Genomic DNA, 23,909 nt, shown 5'->3' with positions numbered 1-23,909 from the left:
GTTACTTGTAATGTGTTACCCCCAACACTGACTATAGCCATAATGATATACTATAATGATAATTAGGCCTACCACCGATTACGTTATTATTAGTGTGCGCTGCAACATTAGTTATGTCTTCTGCTGCTTTAAAGTCGTGTGGATTCTGATTGTTTGTCACTGTTTTTATTGAGCAGGAAAAAAAAATGTTTTGAAAGTGATTCCAACAATATTGTTATTGTTAAAGTTGTGGTATGGACTTAACTATTCTCATAGAGTTAAAACGATTATTAGAACTTTATAGTTATCGTCCTTGATGTGCACTGCCCGTAACTCTAAGAATCCATACCACAAGTATAACGATTACGGCACAGCAATTTCACAGCCATTTTTCCAGCTGATGAATAATAAAATAATTGAAAGCTAATCAAATTCCATTCAACTTTAAAGCATGTGCTGCAATTATGTTAACAGAGTGCTTAGAATAAACAACGCTATCGGTGTAGGTGTTAATATGGTTATCATTATACAGTAGTTATCATTACAGTTATCGTTCTTTGTGTAAACGGGCCTTAATGCTAGGGAAGGAAATGGAAGTGTTTCATAAACACTTTTTGTTAAACTGGTTGAAATTGATAGCAAACAATAATAGGTTTGGTAATAAATAGTGGTCTAAATATTTAAAAATGTATATATATATTGTCTATGTACCTCTCAGGACCAAAAATTGTTCCGGCCAATCATTGCATTCTGTGTATGGGAAAAGGGTGTATGTCAAGAATGTAAATGCAAGTATAACTTTTAAAATTAAAATTAAAAATTTACACCCATATACACATGCACTGACTGAGAGAGATGAAATATTATTTAATTTAGGATATTCTGGAAGCTTGCTAAGTTTAGAATTGCTCTAAGGGATTTCTTATGGGAGACAAAAGCACCTTAGTACAGTTTTATAAAAGTTTTCTGTCACAAAGTATTTTAAGTTTTGCCTGTCGCTGCTGTGAATCTCCTTTATTTTCCAAAAGAAATCTTCAGGGAGCGCATGCACTCATTATTAGCTGAAAAACAATGTTATTTTGTTTTTCCCATTTCCAACTCATCTCTGTGTAGAAAACTGCGCTTGTGCTCCAAAGGTACAAAGGGAAAAACATTTGAGGAATAGTGTTGGCATGAGCGTGAAATGGTTAACTTTAGAGTCTACCACAAGTCAAACTTTCCAAGTTACCTGCAACGCTGTCTGCTTTTAGCTTTTTGTGGTAGAATAAGGAAAACATTGGGGTCTTTTTAGGACTCAGAACTGAGATAAACATCAGATTTAGCAATTGGATCACAATGGCATACAAATCATTCACACTCAAGTATCGAAAGAGTCTTTCGGAGTTCCAGGGTTGTGCACCATTCAGAACTGAATTAGAATTCCTGAACAGGATTCTGAATTGTAATTGTATTGATTGAATGATTTCTGAAGGATCATGTGACACTGAAGAGTGGAGTAATGATGCTAAAAATTCAGCTTTGCCATCACAGGAATAAATTACATTTTAAAATATATTCAAATATAAAACAGTTATTTTTTAGCTGTTATAATTAAACATTTAATTATTAAAAATGCAGCCATGGTGAGTATAAGGAAATTTTCAAGAACAAGAAAAAATATTGACCCCAAACTTTTGAAAGGTAATGTATACAATATTTAATATGTAAACATTTTTGGTACTGTATGGAAAACTTTAAATCTTTTTTTTTTTTTGACAGTACTGAACTTTTCTAATTTAGACATTTTAAAATATCTGCAATCATACAAAAATGTTGTCTCAACATTCAACTGTCAAAATTTCATTATTTACGTTTTGTCACAAAAGTTTTGTGTGATTGTGTATCATTTCACCGAATTGCAGTTCATTTCCATTCAGCATCTTTTAGGTGCATCTTTTTATTGTCAAATGAATTAAAAAAACAACTCATAAACTGAAAGGGATCAAATTCTTAAATCCTGAATTTTGCCCATGTCATTTTTTTTAAAATGTGATTTTAGAACTGCACGAAAGCTATTTTAATTATTGGTTTGGTCAGTTTTGACCCTGTTCTCAAGTCCATATTGGTAGTTTGCCATCTCTCTACACCCCTCTCTGACGTCTTAGTGGGAATTATAGCTGTTCCACTGGAAGGCCTTAAGCTGATTAGGGAGAAAGAAAGCCACTGTCTGAAGGGGCAATGTGACTTTGTTTGGATTCTCTGGGTAATTTGTGGCATCCTTGCTCTGAGATGGAAAGGCAGAATACTAAACTTTAATCCTCTGCCAAGCTGAACTCAATGTGTGTCTAATAAGGAGACTTGCGAAGGGTCATCCGTCAGTCACCATTTCTTTGACTACAGTGGCTTTGATTTAAACCTTCAGTCATTCATTTCCATGGACATCTCTGTTTCTGCCGAGTGCGCTGACATGAGCGGCAGGGTGGATGTTTGATGGTGAATGAATGGGACATGACAAATGATGAATACCTGAAGGACACAGATGGACAAGAGAAAGAATGAACAACACATTTGTATTTATCTAACAGTGCAGTACAGTCAAACAGCATGAAATTAATTCAATGTCATCATCAAAAACAATGTGGACATGTTAGGCTTAATAAGCAGTTGTTATTGCCAAATAATCAGCAGAGTGTAATGGAGTATCTGAGTTGCCTATTTGAGTCTGTGAACGTGTACAAAGGCATACAGTACAATGATAAAGAGAGTGCAACATGTACCACTATGAAACGCTATGTTTTCTCTGTAGAGAATGCATACTGTATGTCAGAATGCAGCTGTAACAATCTATACAAGACGACATCTGCTGCTTGACAGATGCAGGCAATTCTATATGTGCCATTCAGGAAAGAGTAGAGCAGAACATATAATTATGGTACATGTTATTTTGGCTCTAATGCAGGGCTCCCCAACCAAGGTGAGCGAGATAAATTAAAGGTATTAATTTAGTTGTTTATTTCGGAATTGTTGAAGTCCCTCACATCTTAAATATAGTTAGAGCTGTATATATATTTTACATTACAAACATAAACATATACTAAACAATTTATATGAATAAACTTATAGAAAGAATTTTTTTGTTTGTTTCTCTAACTTTGTTCATCAAAGAATCCAGCAAAAAAGCTCCCCCACACTTCATTAAGTAGCACAACCATTTTCTACTAATAATAATAAGAAGAAAGGATTCTTGAGCACAAAATCAGCGCATTAATATGATTTCTTAAGGATCATGTAACACTGAAGACTAGAGTCAATGAAGCGTTGCCACCACAGATTTTAAATTGATAAATTTCAGAGTTTCACTGTTTTTTGATCCAAACACACACACACACACACACACACACACACACACACACACACACACACACACACACACACACACACACACACACACACACACACACACACACACACACACACAAAAAAAAATAACACACACATAATACAAGAAGGTAAATAAAAGCCTCATTACAATAGAAAACATATGATACTCACAATCGGCCTGAGAACATATGAGACACGATGTGCTGCTGTTAAAGAACGTTAGCAGTCCGGCTACAGCCATGCTGATGTCTGTGTTAGTGGGCCTGAGGTCCAGCGTGGTAAAGCGAGGAAACTGGACCTTCAGTATGTCTTCCGGAGCCACCTTCACGTACGGCACCTACACAGGGATGCATAACAGGACAGAAAAAATCAGCCCTGCAGGACCCCTCTTGTTAGGCGGATACCGCAGGTAAATTGAATGAAAGAAAATTGCAGGAGGGCGTTTTGTTTACTGCACTGTGATGCGGGTCTCAAGAGTGGCTGTGCAACAGAATCACGGCATTCTCATCAGACTAATTAGATCCACTTTACGCCTAAAACTAATACAAACTCATTTGAATAATTTCAAAAGAATAATTTCTCCTCTCTGAAGGCATGTAAATTAACAACGAAAAATCCACTGCATTAGATGAAATAAAAACAGATTTTTATGAACCCCAGCGATGATTGAGGAAAAGTTTCTATGCATATAAATGCCAAGTGAGATGTTTATTCACGCAGAGGGCATGTGTGCATTGACCTTTGACATCTCGAACAGTCTTTGAACAGAAGTAGCACACAACGCAAAACATCTCCATATCCATGGAGACCTCAGCATTGGCTGCTCTCTAATTTGATGTGTTCCGATGTGTGGACGCGTCAGGCTCGGGAAAAGTGGGTGTTGGGCTCGGTGGGGCTTGAAGGGGATCCTAGAGGACGCAGGCGGGCTGTGTAAAGGGCCTCTTCATCACAGCAGATTGCCTGTCTGCGGCGGGCCGTGTGACCATGCATCGTACTTGCACGACCCTGTATCCCCAATTGGTTTTCCATCGCTTTCCATCAGGGCGTAATGGAGTCCCCGCCAGTGTGAATGGATGGGGAGCACAGGCTCTCCGACACTCGGGGGACAACTGGGATTCTTGGAGATGGAGGGTTCGGAGAGAGGCCGGTAATGGGCTCGCTGCAGTGGGGAGACATGTACAAGTCTCCGACCTTCTCTCTCTTTCTTGGAGAAGATTATTTCCTTTATTCCCCATGCCGGCTTCCAGACAACATCCCATCTGTCCAAAGCCCCTGTGCTAACTTGTAAATAGCGGCTACAATCTGACTTCCTCCTATGTGCATAAGCTCATTATTCCGAGTGAATTCAACAGAGTGACATCCGGCTCAGCGAGGAAAGACAAACAACATTTATAGATAGTACAAATAGACACCTTTGGATTTTTCTAGTTTATCTAGCATGAGATTTGATTCCTTAAAGTAATTAATGGTTCAAATGAAGCTTCAAGTGAAGCTTCTGGGTAACAATGCTGGGCAGCAAAATGTTAAAATGTTTTCACAAAGGTTAAATGAGCTTCCCTTTCATACAGAACACATGCAGACTCCAGCAAACCTTAAGATTTTATGCCAAGGCTCTTAATAGTTAGAGTGGGAGGTAGGTAAAAAAAAAAAGAAGAAGAGAAAGTTAGACGGGTTTACATTGAGGAACCAGTCATTATTATCTTGAAAACCTGTAGGAAAGCACTGTAAAAAGTATTTAATATTAGAGTGCTTGTGTGAAAAGGAGAAATCCTGAATCAGTGAGTTGAACTTGAGAACATGAACAAATCATTCAGACTGATGTTTTGAATTAGATCAATAGATTAACTGAAAAAATATTTCTTAGTTTGTTCGTTTACATACTGCATAACACCCCATTTTCATAATATCTTCTAAAGTGCCATGGAGAGCAATGCTGGATGCCAGGATTTTTAGAGACTAACAACTTGAAATTGCAGTCTGTTCAGCACGCAAAGCTATTTCATGACTTGGAATGTAAATGTGGTATGGACCACTTGTATGTTTTTTTTTTCCTCCTTTAATGTTGGAAAACCTTAGTTCCTGCTCGTTGTAACGGCATTGGGAAAACAAGGTTGATCAGAGTATTCTTCAAAATCCTCCTTTTTGTTTTTGACTTAATAAATAAAACCCTACATGTCTGGAACAACAATAGGTTGAATAAATAATGGCAGTATTTTATTTTTCGTGTGAACTATCCTTTTAAGACTCACATTTGGACAGATGTCAGAATCTACTGTCTCATTGCATGCTCAAATATACATAGTGAATATGCATGATGTATGGACAGGAAATGGAGGATAACGCTGAAAGGGGTTTGAAAGCCATTTTTCTTGTGGTTACACTGCATATGCATATGCATCATTTCCAGGACGTAAACAGAAACTCTTGCCCTGGTGGAGCCAATCTGGGCTTCAGCATTGGAATTGTGAGCCAGAGGGAGAGTTGTGTATGAGGGTAATATCTGTCTGTTCGTGTGCTGTCTGCTCCTGCAGGTTGACAGAGTGGCTATCAGGCCTACAGATGCACTGCCGACAGGCTTTTAATGAGGGGCCTGGTGCAGGCCAAAAGCAGCTCACTGAAGTCAGGCAAACAGCCATGCAACACTGCAGTATAAGTACATGTGCCCAACATTTCATTTAAATCAGCAGGAACATGCTGACCTGGTACAAATGAATATTGAGGCACTTAACAGATGCTACATTTTGGACATTTGTAATGTAGTATAATGGTTTTGTAATAAATATCTTGTGAATTATAATGTAACTGTTTTGTCTGACAATTCAGTTTATTGAATTAATATGCTAGTAAACTGTCTTTGAGCAAATTGAGCTCTTTGTCAGTATTTATCTAAATGGACATTCCCAAAATGTTTAGTTAAAGTAACCAATCGTTTTTGCGAAGTAATCTTAATCGGGCTTCTCTGAATAACAAAAGCTGTTGCGACATCATGAACGTTACTTAAAACGTTTCTTGGCTTATTTAAATAATCAATTTAAACCTCATAGGGAAATGTGTTGCTTTCACAAAGTGCCATTTGTGAAGTCGTTTGGCACAAATACGTTTTTCTCACTTAACCATGAAATTGTGCAGATTGTTGTGATGCTGTGCTGAAAAAAAAAAATGTGCAGAGAACGCCATTTAAAACTCCCACCTTGGCTTTTTTTTTACCATCCTGTATGAAAGATAGACCTGGTTTTACTCTCTACGGCCGTCCAACTGCTTTCTACCTGTAGCTCTGAATGAAAAAAACATCCATAAGGGTGGATGGTCTCAGGGGGGATCTCAGGGGATTTAATGCCATATGGCAAGGTAAAGTATAATGAGATCTTACATCTGTTCCCTTACGTACCAGAGGAGCAAAATCATGTTTAATAAAAGATCACAAAACTTTTACCTGGGCCACAGTGTCAAATGATACAGCTGGACACACTGCTGTACAATAAAGTCGGCCATATTTGTCTGTTGTCACACTCAAGATTGGCAACGAGTGACAAAACCACGCTAGGTTGCCTCACAGGTTGGTGGGGGCGGACGCAGGCAGAAAGCTGTGCCATTACTCAAAGACATGGAGATCAGCCATATGGGGATGGCAGAGTGGCTGGAGGGGTACTGTGAATGATCGTGACATTGCACACCTCTCTAATGTGGTGCAATGGACCATGGGAAGTCAGCTGCTTGGGGAAAAGCACACACACTCAAGCACTAGGTGGAGTAATCATGTTTTGGAGGCTATGTGAGCGTCAAGAGTCTATGTTGGGGAGAGCAAAGGAAAGAAAAGGCCACTGAGGCCTTTAGAGAAGCTCAGCATTGACCACAATCTCATTGATCACCATGCTTGAGAAAAAAAAAAAAGAAAAAGACTTCCCTCAATCTCTGTTTCACAAGCATTGCTGCTGGTTCTGCAGAGCAGAAATCTTCAAAAAAAAAAAAAAGTCCCTATCGTTTTAAAGCTGTGGGTGCCCTTTTAGACTGCACTGTGGCTACCAGCGGTGGTGCAGGTGGAAAGGTGAAGCAGTGGTGAATAGAGATGAATTGAACAAGTCATCTTTGGTGAATTTCAAATATCACCTAAAAGATGGAGCTTGTAATTGTGGGATAAAGTTAAAATAAAAAAAGGTAATTATAAGATAAAGTTAAATAAGTAACATCATTAATAAGAAAGCCATAATTATGAGTCACATTTGTGAGGTATAAAGTCACAGTAATGAGAAAACTTTGCATTTGCAACAGAGATAAAGTTATGATAGTTACAAGTTACAAATGTGATATATAAAGAAGCAATTATAGGAAAGCCACAAATGTGAGAAATAAAGTTACAAGTGAGAGATAAAAAGTCAACTAAAGGGATCATGAACAGCATTTTTTTTTAAACGGTAGGCTATAATGTTCTTTTAGTCCCACTTTTAATGTTAGCAAGATTTTTATATCAAAAAACATCCTAATTATAAGTAATATCAGGGTTTTTGCAGGTTTTATGAAGGTAAATTTAAGACTTTTTAAAGACCTTTTTAAGACCATAATAAAGGAAAATTAAGAAATAAATTGTAGGGAACACAATACATCAATATGTTTTCTAAATGTCACTGTCTAGGGAGAAACACAATGGGCCCTATTTTAACAATCTAAGCGCATGGTCTAAAGTGCAGGGCGCAAGTTGACTTACTGTAGGGCGTGTCCGAATCCACTTTTGCTAGTTTAACGACGGGAAAAATGGTCGGAGCACCAGGCGCATGGTCTAAAAGGGTTGTCCCTATTCTCTTAATGAGTAATGGGTGTGTTTTGGGCCAATCAGAAAATTGGGTTAAACCAATCAGAGTCTCATCTCCCATTCCCTTTAAATGCCAGTTGCGCTCGTGCCATGGCGGATTCGCTATTTACATGACGGAATTTGAAAGTGGAAAGACCGAACGTGTCTCCAGAGCGCAAACGGAACTGCTCGTGTGCGAGGTAAAAGTGCTCAAACAGACCATCTACGGGACAAGTCGGATTCCACCATATCTTTATGTACACAATAATAATTTTTTACATTGTAATCCTTTTAATTTTAATATTTGGCATGTATGTGTGCTGCTGTGCGTCCCTGTGTGTTAAATAAGCAGAATGAATGCGCGTTGTGGACCTGCCTATTCGCCTTATTTTCGAACGCGCAAGTAAATATGGGTCCAATTTCCATTTTTTGTGCGGCACTTCCGTTTCCTCACTTCCCTGGGCTAACTAACGACGATATCGATCGCGAAGGATTATGCAGAGTTGACAGAAAAATGTTACACATGCCGTAGCAGATGAATACAACAAAGAACTAAAGCCCCGCCTCACCCAGTTCGGGTACCGGACCTGGTTGAAACACTCATGCATCTAGCTGGCAGAGTGCCAAAACTTCGCTGGCGCCTTCAGCACCGCCCTAAACACGGTCGAGCCAATGCTGGACTAATATATCTATGGAGGTATTTTGTCATGTCAGATGTATTAATAATGCCATCAGAATGCAACCAAAGCACAGGATAGCAATAAGTAGATGGCTATAAATAATTGTAAATCATACAAAATAAATGCCATGATCACTAGATTTTATAGGTGTTACTATAATGATTTTGTTAATGGTGATCAGCAACCAAATATTGATAATGTGGAAGTTACTGCCTTTTGCCTTGGCATGACTTCTCACTTTTTGATAACAATACAAAGGCAGATACAGACAAACAATACAGAGTATACAGTAACTTTAAAATACTGGTCAAAAGTCAAGTTTGAGCTCAAGATTTTTTTATGTATATAATTTTCATTACTAAAACGTCTATTTGCCAGATCAGTTCTTGTGTTCATGAAATGAAAAGAACAAACATACGGTCGCTTCGGTGGTTTCTTCAAATTTAAAGCTTTTAACCACAGGCGAAGGGATTCCTCATTCTTCGGCGGGGGGTAATGGTCGTAGGGCGCCTCGCAATTACATTCAGCTCTTGTACGTGTTCGATGATTAAATCACTCCTGCTCCAAGTAAATCTTTCTTTTGTACCAGTTATTATGACAACCTCTAACTGCACAAACAATCCCGGTCTTCCTCGAAGCCATAACGATGAGTTAGTTGTTACGAAGACTTGTTTGATTAACCGCTACGGTGAAAAGTGAGTTAGCTAGCCAGTGACTGGAAGAGCCTGACCGGAAGTCTCGCACAAAAAAACGTCAACTGGCTGTGTCCGTATTTCCGTTAAAAATAAGGTGAATAGGCGCACATTACTAACGCGCTCTTAAAAATATTGTGTCATTGACTTTAGACCAGGTTTCAGTTGGTCAATGGCGCAGTCTATTTCTGTTGCCTCAAAATAGCAACGTGCCAACAATGCGCCAGAACACACCTCGTTTTAAGACCAGCACGCCATTGGCGCAGAAATGGGTGCAAATGCATTTGCTATTTAAACAATGTAACAGGACGTGAAAATGATAACTGCGTCGGACTGAAACTACTGTAGCAAAAAACACTTGCATCGCGCTTGGCGCTGCATTGTGCCGGGTGTAACATAGGGCCAAATTAATTGTATTAGCAACACTTCAGAGTTTGAAAATACAACTTTCAACAGATATCCATTACTTTTTAATTCATTTTGCAAAAAAGTATGGAATATGGAATAAATATGGAAACAATTTTTACTGTACCGACTGATCGCACTACAAAAAATTTAAGTTATGTTCTTATTCAGTATTTTAGTCTTGTTTTCCAGTGCAAATGTCAAAAGCTTTTTAAATCAAGATGCATTTACTGGAGATACAAAATGGCATAAATATGAAGTCTTGTTTTCTGTGAAATTTATCAAAATTAAAGGTAGGGTAGGCAATTTTTTTCATAAGTATTTTTTGTTATTATGGTTGACAGTCATATAGCGCCGCAAAAGCTTATGGTGCGTTCACACGATTTCGTAATTGTAATTTATAGACAGCAACCCATGACGAGGAAGTTTTGAGTTCTGAAACTTGAGTACAGTACAGTGAGTACAGTTTAGTACGTGACAACTTTTATGCCAAAAGATCAAGGAAAATTTGGTTTTTCGATTCATGACCCTTTAAAGAGTTAAATATACTGCAATTCAGAGATCAAAATTGTAAACTATAAAGTCACAAGTAAGGGATGGGGAAAAAAACACAATCATGAGAGAAATAAATTTGCAATTGAGAGAAAGAAAATCACAATTAAAAGAAAAATCTGTGCAGAATTGTGAGAAATACAAGTCACAATTACCTTTTTACTTCTTTAATCTGAGTCAGAAACAGGCTTCCACAAATTAGAGCACATTGTAAACACTTAAATATTTAGCAGGGATATGTGCTGTAATAACACACAACAAAATGCATGACTCGTTAAGAGAGCGCTCATGGCTGCCCAGGGATTTGTTTGCAGACTTGATGAAGCCCATGAATAATTCCACTCTGCGGTGCCGATGGGCTCAGCTGGGGCGGAAAAGCCTGATCCATTCACACCTCCACAAAAAGACAGCACTGCACCATGGATGACCACAGAACAAAGAGACAATGGAATACTGGTCGAGTATCTTTTGCACATTAATCATATTAGAAACAAAAGGATGAATTGAATTTGAAAAGGCTTTGAAAGAAGCCAGGAGGGGTCTTGAGTGGCATAGTGCCACTGCGCACATCCATTTAGCAAGGAATAAAGAGAACTCGAGAACTCAGAAGAGGTCGGTTGGTGTAAATTCAGTTGCGCTGGTGTCCCTCAGCGTGACAGATCAATTGCACAGCAAAAGAGAGGTGAGCAGAGGTGCCGCCGACAGCTGTGTTACCCTAATTATCATCAGAAGAATGAGGACGCAGCACCTGTGTTTTGTTTGCATGACGAAAGAAGAGATACAATCATCCACTTTCACAAGGCCCTCACTTCTGGAAATGTCACCTCCTCCCCCTTCGTGACAGTACCAGAGGGACTTTTTAGCCTTTTTCCAACGACTCGCTGCTGGTGCCAATCTGGAACCTTTCCGTGCGTTTCCACAATCGGTTGGGGCCGTTATAATGTCCACACCGATGAAAGAAGAGCAACTCAAAAGTAGACTGCACAAAAGTATACATAATCAACACAGTTACACAATTAAAATGTCCAATGCAATGTGCGGATGTTGTTATTTTTTGCCAGTTAGTTCTTTACAGTACATATACATTACAATGTCTAAATGTCATTGCATTACATACAAATATCAAACCAAGAGGCAAACTAATTAGATTAGATTTTCTACACTGTCAGAAAAGTGTGCAAAAAAATAAAAAATAAAAAAACCTTTAGGGGTACAACAGCTTATCACTGGGAGGCAAATTTGTACTTTTTTTTAGACCTAAAAGGTACATGGTAGTACCTTAAGGGTACATATTAGGGTACATGGGCAATTCCGTGCAAAACTGTCACATCCATAACGCCAACTAAATACCATAGCATTGTGTTGGCGTTATGGATGTGACAGTTTTGCGTGGAATTGCCCACATATTACTACCCAAATGTACTATTATTCACTTTCTAGGGGTGGATAAGTTACAAAGTTTACCCTTTAAAGGTACTACCCCATTTTTCCTAACTAGTGTGACTAATGCTGCATTCATGTGCTTTTGGAAATTTCATACTTCCTAAGTGCTTGGTTATAGGAAAGAATAAGAATCATGGAGGACACCAGGTTTATTCTTGCCTTTTTCTTGGGGAAATATTATTAAAGCCTAAATGTATTGAAGATATTTCATTTTGAATAAAATGTAGCGTCCCATTTGTTGACAAACATATAAACATTCACCGCGCCATCTAGATAGTCAGCTTGCTGACTATTCTGGAATTTACGTCAAATGCATTCTATTTTCACTCTGTATAAAACATTTCTTCAAATGGTTATTCATATATGTTAATATTTAGTACTTTAACGACAAGACAAGGCGATGTAGCTGTTGTGGAAAAAACTAATGAAGAATACAGTACCAAACACAGCAGCAATCTTTCTCCCCTTCACCATGTTTAAAGTTTATGGCCCGCCCAACTCAGAAACTCAGAGTGACTTAAGAGGGCATTTTACGACTAGGAAACTCATATTTCAAATATTTTCAATAGCACGTAAAGGCAGCATAACAGCACATTTCAGAGACATTTTCAGTTATTTTAACTATCTTGTTCCAAGGTCATTTTTAGGAGATGTAAGAAGTCAGAAGTTCACGCAAGCTGCGTTCTGATTCACAGAGTCCCTGTGCAGTGCACACTGCTCCCAACACACTGAGTAGGTCTATAGAAAAAATTGCACAGATTAGGGATTTTGAGAAGGATGACATACATACAGTAATATGTGGAATAAGTGTAAATACACAGGGAATGTATAAATCTCATTTAAATTAGTTGCCTCAAATTTTTTAAGATAAGAAATTCAAAGTTTAAGTAAGCAAAACTGGTAGATTTTTATTTTGTACTTATACATTTAATTGTTCTTAACTTGGAATGTTTGAGAACACTAATTTATACATTAAACTTAAAACTTTCATGTAATCTCAATGTGAACACTTTTATTAGTATAAACTTACTAATAAAGTTAATAATTAACAAGCTAATTTGTTAACATATTAATTTGTTAACATGTTAACACTAGTATGTTATACAGTAGCACTTGCTGTATGAGTGCAGCAATATAAAGGTTTTATTTGCTCTCAAATCAAGCTGCATGCACCACTTGTCACCATGATGGTAACTATCCTTGAACCAACATTAACAGAAATTCTTCTAAATTAATCACTACTAAATCTCCCACTTATCATTAATCTTGCACAAAAAAACAACAAAAAAACCCCAGTATATTACACTTAATTTTAGCATTTACTCTCCCTTTTGAGTGCCATCGACAAAGCATGCTGGGAAATAGACATTCCAGCCGTTTCAGTTAAACTTAAGTTCTAAATTAACCCCCTGAGGTCGACGGTATCGCCGGCGATACCAGCTCGCTTTTTTTTTATCAGTGTAAAAGAAACTCATGAATACTCTGTTGACTTTGATTTTCCATAGGAGTTCCATACATCAATCGATTCTGTTAAATGTGTATTATTTTTGTGTATACTCACAATAAAAACATAGTGTTGTGCTTTTCGACAAATAAAGAAAAATAAACACGAAGCGAGTTCTGCCTTCTCTCTGTCCGTGTAGTCCATTCTGAAACGCGTCCGAAAATGAACCATAACTCAGTGAATACTTCTCACACATACACGTGATATATGTCTTTATGAAGCTTGAAATCTCTTCTTTTAAATGAAGTAATTTATATAAAAAACAAATATTCTCATCTTGTGAAATCTGTATTAAAAGAGAGCGATTCCAGTCGACCTAATTAGAGCTAATTCAAATGTAATGTGACTCCGCCCACGGAGAGCGCACGCTATTCAAACGCAAATGGCTGAGGTAATCCGCGCAATCCTGTGAACCCCCCCGTATCAGCTCGAGAAAACCAAAACACAAGTTTATTCAGAACATTACTTGCTTACACCGTCTGGCAGCGCTGTGAGGAATAATGAGGAATACGAGGAATACGAGCTGAGGAATACTAGTAAGTTTTTCCTTCTCGGGTTTCTGTTTATGAATGAATGAACGGCATAGATGCGCGCTGTTTACCACAGCTGGCAAAAAACAATATTACGTGACAGTTCTCCATTATGGACGCGAGCTCTAAAAAAAAAACATTAAAAGACTTTCAAACTTTCACAGAGACCTCAAAACAGAAAGTACAAATCCTTTCTTTAAAACGAATTTCGTTTTGTATCAATTGTATCTTAATTTTAATAATTTTTTCATTAACAAATTTCCTGGATTTAAAGTAAGCCTATCGTCAACGAATGATGATGTTTTAGCAAACTGTATTGCTATACTGAGATGAGTAAAAATCGACTGAAATATGTTGAAATAAAATGTAGGCTATTTGTATAAGCAACGTAAACTGCAAATTAACATTTATATGCCCTAATATTTCATGAAAACAACTTTACAGTCAGGCGAAATATGAAAGACAACATTTTGTTTAGTAGATTTGGGTACAGTTTTTACTGTAAAATATACTGCCTCGTCAAATAAGCTTTTGTTTAGCAATTTCTATATATAAAATAGCCTAATATTTTTGTCAAAAATAAAGTCATCAACTAAGATGTTCGCTGTTCCAATGTTGGCTATATTCAAAGTAATGAATACATAGATAAAATGTAGGCCTATAATCTTTCCTTTTTTTTACAAAGAAAGAGTACACTTGAAATATTGTTGAAATTGTAATTATTGTTGTAATTGTAACCTTTTTAATAAAATAGCACAACATATGTACAAGATAGATGTAAGCAAAATCTTAAATGGTCAATATAAGTCTTCTTCTAAATATCTTTTGTCCTTGCATTGTGGCTCAGCCAGTTTCACACCTGTGTGAATGGCTCATCATTATGCAGAGTGGGTGGTAATTCAGGTGTAAACCACTCCTCGTTAACGCCCCCTCGCATATTGGCTTTCCAAGCAAAACCTGTTTTACATCAATTTAAATCAATGTATGGTTTTATTTGAACGATAAAGCAAGACTATTTTCACATAATTTTGAAGAAAAAACTATAGGCGACGACATCCATTGGTCAAAAGTCTTATTGACACATATTTGCTATGTGTTTTGTGGCCTTATCTCAGAAATTTTAGTTTTTAGTTTTTTCAATATCCACGCATAAACATTATTCTCTCAAAAATTAAAACATGTACATACACGTGGCTCACATATTATGGTAGCCCTGTTTGTGCTTTATAGAGTGAATTTACACATTTGCCATTAATATGTTTATAAGCAACTGAAAAAAGCACAAATGTCAGGGCATGTCAGAACATCTCAAGGGCCCAGAAAACCGCTCAGACTCCAGAGGGTTAAAAGATAGTTTCATAAAACTCAAAACAATGAAACAGTTCAGTTTACTTAAAATATATCAGTTCTGTGAACTTGAAAGAAAAAGAAAGTGCTAAATACTCATAAAAGTTAATTTGACTGAACTAATTAGTTTAATTTAAGTTTGTCCTACTCAAACCAATTAATTATTTTAGGGTTTACAGTGTACCATATTGCATATTTAAATAATATAACTTGCCATTCTCAAAACACCTAAACTGAGTCATACATTTCTGAAGTAAACATGATTTGGTTATACTGAAAGTCAAATTAACTTAATAATTACTGTATGCCGTAACAATCTCATCTCATGCATTTTATGTCCGCAAACAACTGTGTAGGAACCACACTTGACATGAATTAAACTACATTAAAAAAATATTAATTTACTAAATAATTTGTTACCTTTCCACCACATTCATTTTAGTCATAATTCAAGTACTCAAGTAAATTTCCCTCTCTACTTCATGTGAAGTGATCGATGGACACTTGTCCCAATGCTGTTTATGGTGCCACTCCGTTTGATATTTTGTTATCTAACACACAATTACTTTTGAGGTCACTGTTTATGAATTGATTGCTATGAATTTTATTCATTTTAATTTGACCACTGCATCAAGAGCAGCTCACAATTCTTTAAAGAAGCCGCATCAAATTACTTTGGATGTTAAAGTAGTCATAAAGCCCATAAGACTCACAGATTTATGGTTCATAGATCCCTCAGCACAGCCACAAGAATCAGCAGCATTTTGATGGAAAGAAGGGTATTTGACAGCAAATCTGGAGTGCTTTGTCAAACATATCGCCTGTTCTCCTGTCAGTGCTCATCTGTCCATAGAGCACAACATTAGCGCTTATAGCACTTAACGCTGAGGGATCAGCAGTGCTGTAGTTATACATCATTTAAGCCAATGAGGTCTGAAGAGATATGCCATTAAGAGTCTCGCTGCCTTATACGGTCCAGTAATGTTTTCATTGCTTAATCACCACGACTGACCTCTCACCCCTCTTCTGTCGGATTCATCAGCCAGGAATCACAGCCAACCTGAAGCGAGGACTGATTCGGGTGTTTTACATTTACATACATTTACGTTCTCGACAGACGCTTACTTACTCAAGCTTACAATACAGTACACAAATCAAGGTAATGGCAAGTTACTGGCACAAATCACAAAACTGGCGATTCTCCAAAACACGCTGCAAAGGAAATATGGGAAGATGCAGTATGTGCATGGGAGAAGGGAGAAGAGAAGGAGAGAAGGGATGGACGGTGAAAAACAGCTCTAGCAGAGTGACTACTGTAAATGAAGACTCCTGGTGGGCTGAAGCTTTGATAGCAAGCAAAATTACAGCATTCAGGATCAAACACAGCATGCTAGGTCCACTTTCAAACGCTGGCGAGCCTGGAACAAAGTCTAGCCCAAAATAGCCTGCCAAAAAAAGACACCTAGCTACAAATAAACAGAGCTTCCAGGTAGAGTCTCCTGACTTAATCTCACACCGGTGCTCCTGTGTGGCTCCCTGTTGTGGACCGCTGCTTATACTTCATTATTCATGCTTGACCATGTGGAGTAATCCTAATTTAATATGTAATCAATCAGTGATAACCTGAGAGACTGCAGGAAACCGAGATGACCGTCGGAAACCACTAGTGAAAATGCTTCTATTTTCACTATTGGCCAACAGCTGATGATCAGGGGCAGATTGTATCCTGTGGAAAAATGTGTCAGACTGCAACTCATAGTGTGTGAAGAAAATCTCTCTTGTGTTGAATTCATGGCTGTCGAAGTTAACGCAACAATAACACAAGAGTTAAAAAATAGTGACGTTAAAGCAGGCTCTATTTGAGCCTAAGAATCACCCCTGAATCAATTATTCAGTCAAAAACGTTTGAAGGTTAATTGATCTAATTTTGTGTCTCTGGAAAATAGTGATCTATAACATTGTATTATGTTGAATAGCAAAGTTTTTTGTGTCTATTAGTTAATGAGGGGTTTGTGGACACAATAATGTTTTTGGATTTGTGGAGTAAAAGTTATGGTTATTATTTTAAGTAAAAAATATAAAATTAACATTGCTTTTACCTATAAAAAAAAAACACTAGGGAGAAGCTTATTTACGGTTTATTTAAATTTATATGCATGTTTGATTAAACTTGCCATGAACCTAGATGTTTATGAAAATTAATTTTGCTGAAAACATAATGTAACGTTTCAAATTTGTAAAAATACAAAAAACATTCTGTTATGTAAAGTAACATGACATTTGTTTTAAGTTTGTACAAATACAAAAGCATTATGTAACAACTTTTGTTATAAATTTGCAAAAATACAAAAACTGTTAAATAATTCTCTCAAGTAATATAACGTATAACAACATTTCTTGTTTAAAATTTGTCCAAATACAAACCCTTGTTTATAAAACCTAGATTTCCACACATCCAGCCGCTGCTGTATTTAACATTCAACAGATGCAAAGCAAATGGGGGAAAATTATTTCTGAAAAACTACACAAATATTACAGAATAAATAATGATGAATAAAAACCAGCATCACTATAGAGGCACAGAGTGCCCATAAGGTGCAACAATTTGACTTGAATTTCAACACTTGTCGTGAATAGAAATTTTTCATATTAATGTATTCAGCAGGCTTCACAGAGAGTTCTGCCTGTTTCTGCCTGTCTGTTTTGTCGGGCCTTTCTCCCTCACCTAGATCCCATACGCGTGTCATTCAGGTTCAAAGGCCTCAGCCTTAAGCACAGCTGTGCTGCTACTGTAGTGGCTCCTGAAGCTCTCATCTGCTACACTCTCTGTACTACAAACACATCATTCATATTTATGAGAAATTAGAGGAAAACCCCTTTTCCGCTCACCTATTTTTCTCTAGTGACTGACTTGAATAACTACGTAATTTCATAGCAGAACCTCAAGGTCCCTGGGGAAACACATGGACTACAGTCAACAACTCGTTTGCCGAAAGATTCCTGTTCTTGACTTACAAGAAGCGAAATCACTTAGACTGTTTACATTATCTGTTTTTACAACAACCATCACTTGATGTCAGATAAAATAAGTTCTGTGAGAAGGGAAAGTGACAGCATGCAGTGAACAAACATTTATCAGTAATAATGAGAGAAGTCAAAAGCCACACTCCAGACCCTCACAGCAGATTTGTCTTTTCTTTCTAAGCCAGATGGGAAACTCCATCATTGCATTACATGAGTGAAAGAACATCTTGAGCAGTCGTGATAATGAAACGACTACAGGTTCATCTTGTACCTTCCTTCTATCTTCAGGCCGAACTGTCAGTCTCAGAGCAGCTGTTTGGACAGAAATACAGATAATACAAACTGAACGATATAGACCTCTCACATATTACAAACATGCAAGTTTGCAATCTAGGCAGTGCAAACACACTGGGGGAAATGAATATGTTCTGCATGTGTTTGCATACAGAACAAGTAAATTAAATTGTACAAGGGTGAATCTCACGAAACCTGTAAAGAACGTCATATTCCACCCCAAAATAAAAAAAGAAGAAATAGGTTATATTTTGCTTAAAGAAACATATGAAATATATTTTAAAGCCATTAAGTTTGCATTGTGACATGTTCATGACAATTCAGTACACCCCCCATTCCCCATTAATAATAATAATAATAATAATAATAATATTTTATTTACATATCATTTTTAATGCTAATATATAAAACTGTATTACTGTATTCTGTAATTGTATTAATATAAATGTAATTGTCATTTTTACCCTAATGAAGTAAAATAAAGTAATTATAGTAGGCATTATGATAACCTCCATGAAAATAGTGATATAATGCAAAATAATCTTAATGGTCCATGACATATCGTTCACAGACACCCACTAACCCTGGTTTCACCTACATTTGAAATCATCCCTTCAAACATCCTGAAGAAGCATAGATCTTCTTGCCAAACTCCAAACTCCTTCCTGTTTTGCACTCACTGACTCTCTCTCTCTCTGTCTCTCTCTCTCTCTGTCTCTCTCTCTCTCTCTCTCTCTCTCTTTCTCACACACACACACACACACACACACACACACACACACACACACACACACACACACAAACACACAATGACCCCTCCTCCCTTTAGACCATTAGAGATAGACATACCATTTTTTTAAAATACAATAACAGGAGCACAATGACCTTTCCCCATACACAGAGGACAGAGAGTATCTGACCCCCCATTTCATCATCCCAAATCAGCTAAACAACCTCCGCAGCGCTAACCAAACCATGACCTGCATCACACAGAGACAAGACAAATAACAGCTCCTGAAAACAAATAAAATGTCAGCATTATAAATATTCATCGAGGTGTATTATAGCTGATGTAAAAGTTTAAACTTTCATTACACAAGCCCTCATCTATGACCTAAGCAGTCATTTATAAGATGTGACTATGAATATTTATGCTCGTTGCTCACTTTGGAAGGCGAGTTGCCACTGATTATGAATTATGAAGACATTAAGGAGTGATGCTTAGTCAGTTGAGTACGCACAGTAAACTTGTTTCAAGCTGCATTATTCATTACCTGTGTGATAGTAATATATTCCTCTGACTGCTACTTTAGAAGAAAATCCAAATATAATATCACATCAGCCCCTGCACTAGACAGTTTAGAATCGGGGGTTTGTGACAACATTATCCATTAATATATACATTCGCAATATATATATATATATATATATATATATATATATATATATATACAATCGCATTCTCCTCAACCGCATCCAGAATCCAATCAACAAGCTGCTCAGAAACAAACAGGCAGGCTTCAGGAGAGGGCGCAGCTGCGCACAGCAGATCCTGCGAAGAGTCATCGAAGGAGCAAGAGCACAACTACTACCCTTGTACATCACATTCGTCGATTTCAAGAAACCATTTGGCTCGATAGACAGACCTATGATGTTCGCAATCCTGCAACACTACGGCATCCCACAAAAGATCGTTGATGCTATCCGAGTCAAAAATCGTATCTGTCTTGCATGGGTGACCTTTACCAAGTTAAAGAAGCTGCTCACCGCTCCACCACCCACGCCAATGATAGAATTCAGGACTCGGATCTTTAATGCAACTTGCCTATCTGTGTTGCTTTATGGCTGCAAGACATGGGTTCTAACGAAAGCTCTAGAGGAAGAACTGGATGTGTTTGCGAGAAAGTGCTACCGAACCATGCTGGGAATTAGACAAGCAGACGCCCATATGAGAAACGAGGAACTCTACAGACTGACCAAACAACGTCCAGTCAGCATGACCATCCGCAAGCGACAGATAGAGTTTGTGGGCCACTGTCTTCGCATGGAAGAGAACGAACCAGCCAACATCTACGCCATCTATCACTCAGAAGTCAGTGATAAGAACCAGCGAGGAGCCCCTCGCCTAACCTTCAGACACAAAAACCAAAAAGCCCGGAATCAAACAGCTCTCCCTGCAGCGAAGAGCAGTCAGTCACTCACCCATGTCGAAAGGGAAGAGGAAACAAAAGTGATCATCAGCATCGCCAAGAATAGAGAATTGTGGAAACATATTGTCGAACTCCATACCAGGGGACCCGACCAATGATGATGATGATGAATCTATACATTAAAGTATATACATATGACAACTGGAATTAAGATTTGCAGTTTACAGTTTCAAGTAACTGAAGATAAATATTCCACTTCATCCAGCTTTCTTTTTGTTCTCTGTGTTCAAAAGTTTCCCTTTACTGTCTGACGGAGTGAGAAACTGCTCCAAACAATTCAGTCTGCGTCAAGGCGACAATTAATCAATATAAATTCTGTTAATCCACGTTATTTAATTCTTCCCTTAGTAATTTACTTTGTCTGTTCGTATCCCCCTTCATGTTTGCCGACGGCAGAACAAATGCTTGTAGGAAAGTTTGACTTCAGAACAGTGGGATTGCTCAGCATGATGTGTCAATAATCATTTATGTATTTATTAATTAGAGCAGCACATTGTAGTCATAGCATAACACTCACTGTTTGGTCGTTGTGTTCATCCACTGTGGTTGGGGATCATTTTTAGAGCGTGTTGCTGAACGCTCTGGTCATTACAGTAATGATATGAATGATTACTTGATAATATGATCTGGGCTATGGTATGTTGCACTGATGACAAAAGAGAGCCAATGCCAGCACTCACCTCTTTCTCACCGCAGATATTACTGATGATGGAGTTGGATGCCGGGCTGGCAGAGGGGCCCAGGACCGCCACAACCCCCTTGGACATGATCTGGCACACTGTCAATAGGCAAGAGAAAGACCAACTGTCATTTATTACAGACAGAGAGCAGAAGGAAAGCCAGATGCAAGATGCCAAGAGTTCTGCTGCCCCATTTTCATTCAAGGATGGAAGTCTATAATACCCAGATGAAGTACAAAGAGTCATACCCATTCGTCTCAATGCCAGTTGTCTGGCTGGCACAGGTGATGTTTAATAGGTACTCATCTACTATTGTATAATGATATAATTGCAATTTATATGTGGCTTGCAAACAGATGTATTCCATTAGAATACATGGCTACTTCGGAACGACCTTCAATACAGAAATATGTTTTTTGGGTCCAGATGGTGCAGTTACTGCATCTACCAGCAGGGGCTAATGGGCCATGCTAATCAGCCAAAACCTGACCCTTTGGTATCCATTCAATCTGTTCTGAAATTACTGGCAAAACTCAAATAATTCCCTTTTAAGGGAGCTTCTTAAAGAGCTCACTATAATCAAAATCTAGCCTATCTGAAGCTTAGCACTCTTATTAATCTGCTCTTTTTCAGTCTCTCACACAAAATTACATTTTATTATTAACTGACCTTTGAGTGAAGTGTGTCCTGAAATTATATTTGCGATTAGGTGCAGGAGGAGGAGTGAGAGATAGATTTGTTTCTGACTCTCCAGCACACGCACAGGGCATCGGTCTGAACTCTAACAGAGTGTCATTTCACATGGGTTTATAATCTCTTTCTGTTTTAATTATGATGGTGTGGGTAGTGTATAAGCTAGATATTGGTGCTCTGACCACTTAAGCAGGGCAAGCTGGGGAAAAAGGAAAGAGGAGGGGTCTATACGGAAAACAATGTTATTACAAAGCACCAGCAGACGGAGAGATTTCTTGAACTCAATCCCATTGTAACCAATGCATCTCCGCACTGCCCTCAATGGTGATGAGCTGCATTTTTAGGCTCACTACACACTGCTACAGTGAGTGCATTAGTGTTAATTCTGCAGGTCAACTGTTCTCAGTTTCGAAATCAAATGTAGCTGGACAGATGCCCTCATGAATTCATGTCAACCTTGCTGTGTAGTCAGATGCATTGTTATTCCTCTAAATAGGGGTTTCAATTGTTTGTAATAATGAATTACATATAATTAATCTCACTACATGGCTGTAGACATACACATAATATACTTTTTTTTTTCCAAAAGTGCATTTTGCAGTGATGCCATAGAAGAACCTTCAGTGAACATTTATTAATGTACGATAGGGCCACTATCCCTCAGTTTCAATGATAATCAAATTCCAGCAAACAACTCCAAATAACTTAGCTTTGTTAAAATTATTTATACATACAGTATACAACATATATTCAACAGTCTGAGATTTTATTTCCACAAATAACATTATCAGCATAATTTTTGGTGAAAAGTTGAATTGAAAATGAACTTGAGCTTCATGAACTCAACAAGTTAGTGTAAAACTTGATGATCATGTTCTCCAGCATGATTTAAGAATGATCCAAAGAGCATCTTGAGCTTCAATGGAAGCAAGAACATCTGACTGTCTGTACAAAAAGTCACATGATCAATGTCACAAAGTACAGTATCTTATTTGATTAGTGGCCTAGAAAGTCACTATGAAATATGAATAAAATATGAAATATTGGTCATTTTGTTATATCATTTCTTTGTTTTTGTTGTGTTTTCCCCCCAATATATTTATTTTTAAAATTGGAACTTATCAAAATAAATCCTACGAAGGACATATGATGAAATATCAAATAAGAAAGCTTGAGCTTCACTGGTAATTAAACTCCATTAAACAATGTATTTTTTAATTAACTTAGATGTTTTTTTTAAATGAACTAAAAGCCGCATCTAGATTTGTTTGCATAAATGATGCATTAAGAAGCACTTTCTCCATCATTTACTGATAATCTAGAGGCATTGAGTAAAACGCCATGGATTGTTGTGTCTGACTATTGAACACAGACACCTTGGCAAAAGTCCTGGTTGTTCTGAAAAGTCTTTGGAAACAAAATGAGGCATTATGTAACTTAGTTTGTTAACACTGTCATCTTAATCTATTTACAGCCATCTGAGCAACGCACATCTGTTCTATTGTCTTGCATGAACAGATCATAAGGCAAGTAGTTATTAACCCTAGTGTGTACTATGAGTCAGGGGGGTCAGGTGGGACAGTTATGACTGACTAGAGTTGAATCTTTTGGCATGACCCTCGTGCACAGCTGGTCTGGAAAAGGACAATGAATCCATGTGGATTGAGAAAGCACCATAGATTGTGGTTGGTTTTAGTACGTCTCTGTTCACTTCAGATCACACATATTAG

The 23,909-nt window shown here is 37.6% G+C and overlaps 1 protein-coding gene across 6 annotated transcripts in view; it reads right to left on the bottom strand.

Annotated features, from left to right (window-relative positions):
- The window catches only part of grik4 (glutamate receptor, ionotropic, kainate 4), a 389,008-nt gene that overhangs the window by 116,769 nt on the left and 248,330 nt on the right, over positions 1–23,909 (bottom strand). For 4 of the 6 annotated variants that reach the window (XM_079885109.1, XM_079885112.1, XM_079885111.1 and 1 more), the window contains 2 exons: positions 21,487–21,584; positions 3,511–3,676 (listed from right to left, as the gene is read on the bottom strand). In XM_079885109.1, coding sequence (XP_079741235.1) covers positions 3,511–3,676; positions 21,487–21,584 — 264 coding nt within the window. Of the gene's footprint in view, positions 1–2,374; positions 2,449–3,510; positions 3,677–21,486; positions 21,585–23,909 lie in introns of those variants that run through there. The other 2 variants (XM_079885114.1, XM_079885113.1) reach the window with 2 other exon arrangements.

The sequence above is a fragment of the Squalius cephalus genome, assembly GCF_949319135.1.
Source record: "Squalius cephalus genome assembly, chromosome: 11".
Classification (NCBI taxonomy): domain Eukaryota; kingdom Metazoa; phylum Chordata; class Actinopteri; order Cypriniformes; family Leuciscidae; genus Squalius; species Squalius cephalus.
Note: the sequence above shows the minus strand (reverse complement) of the source record. Positions and strands in the feature narration are given on the sequence as shown.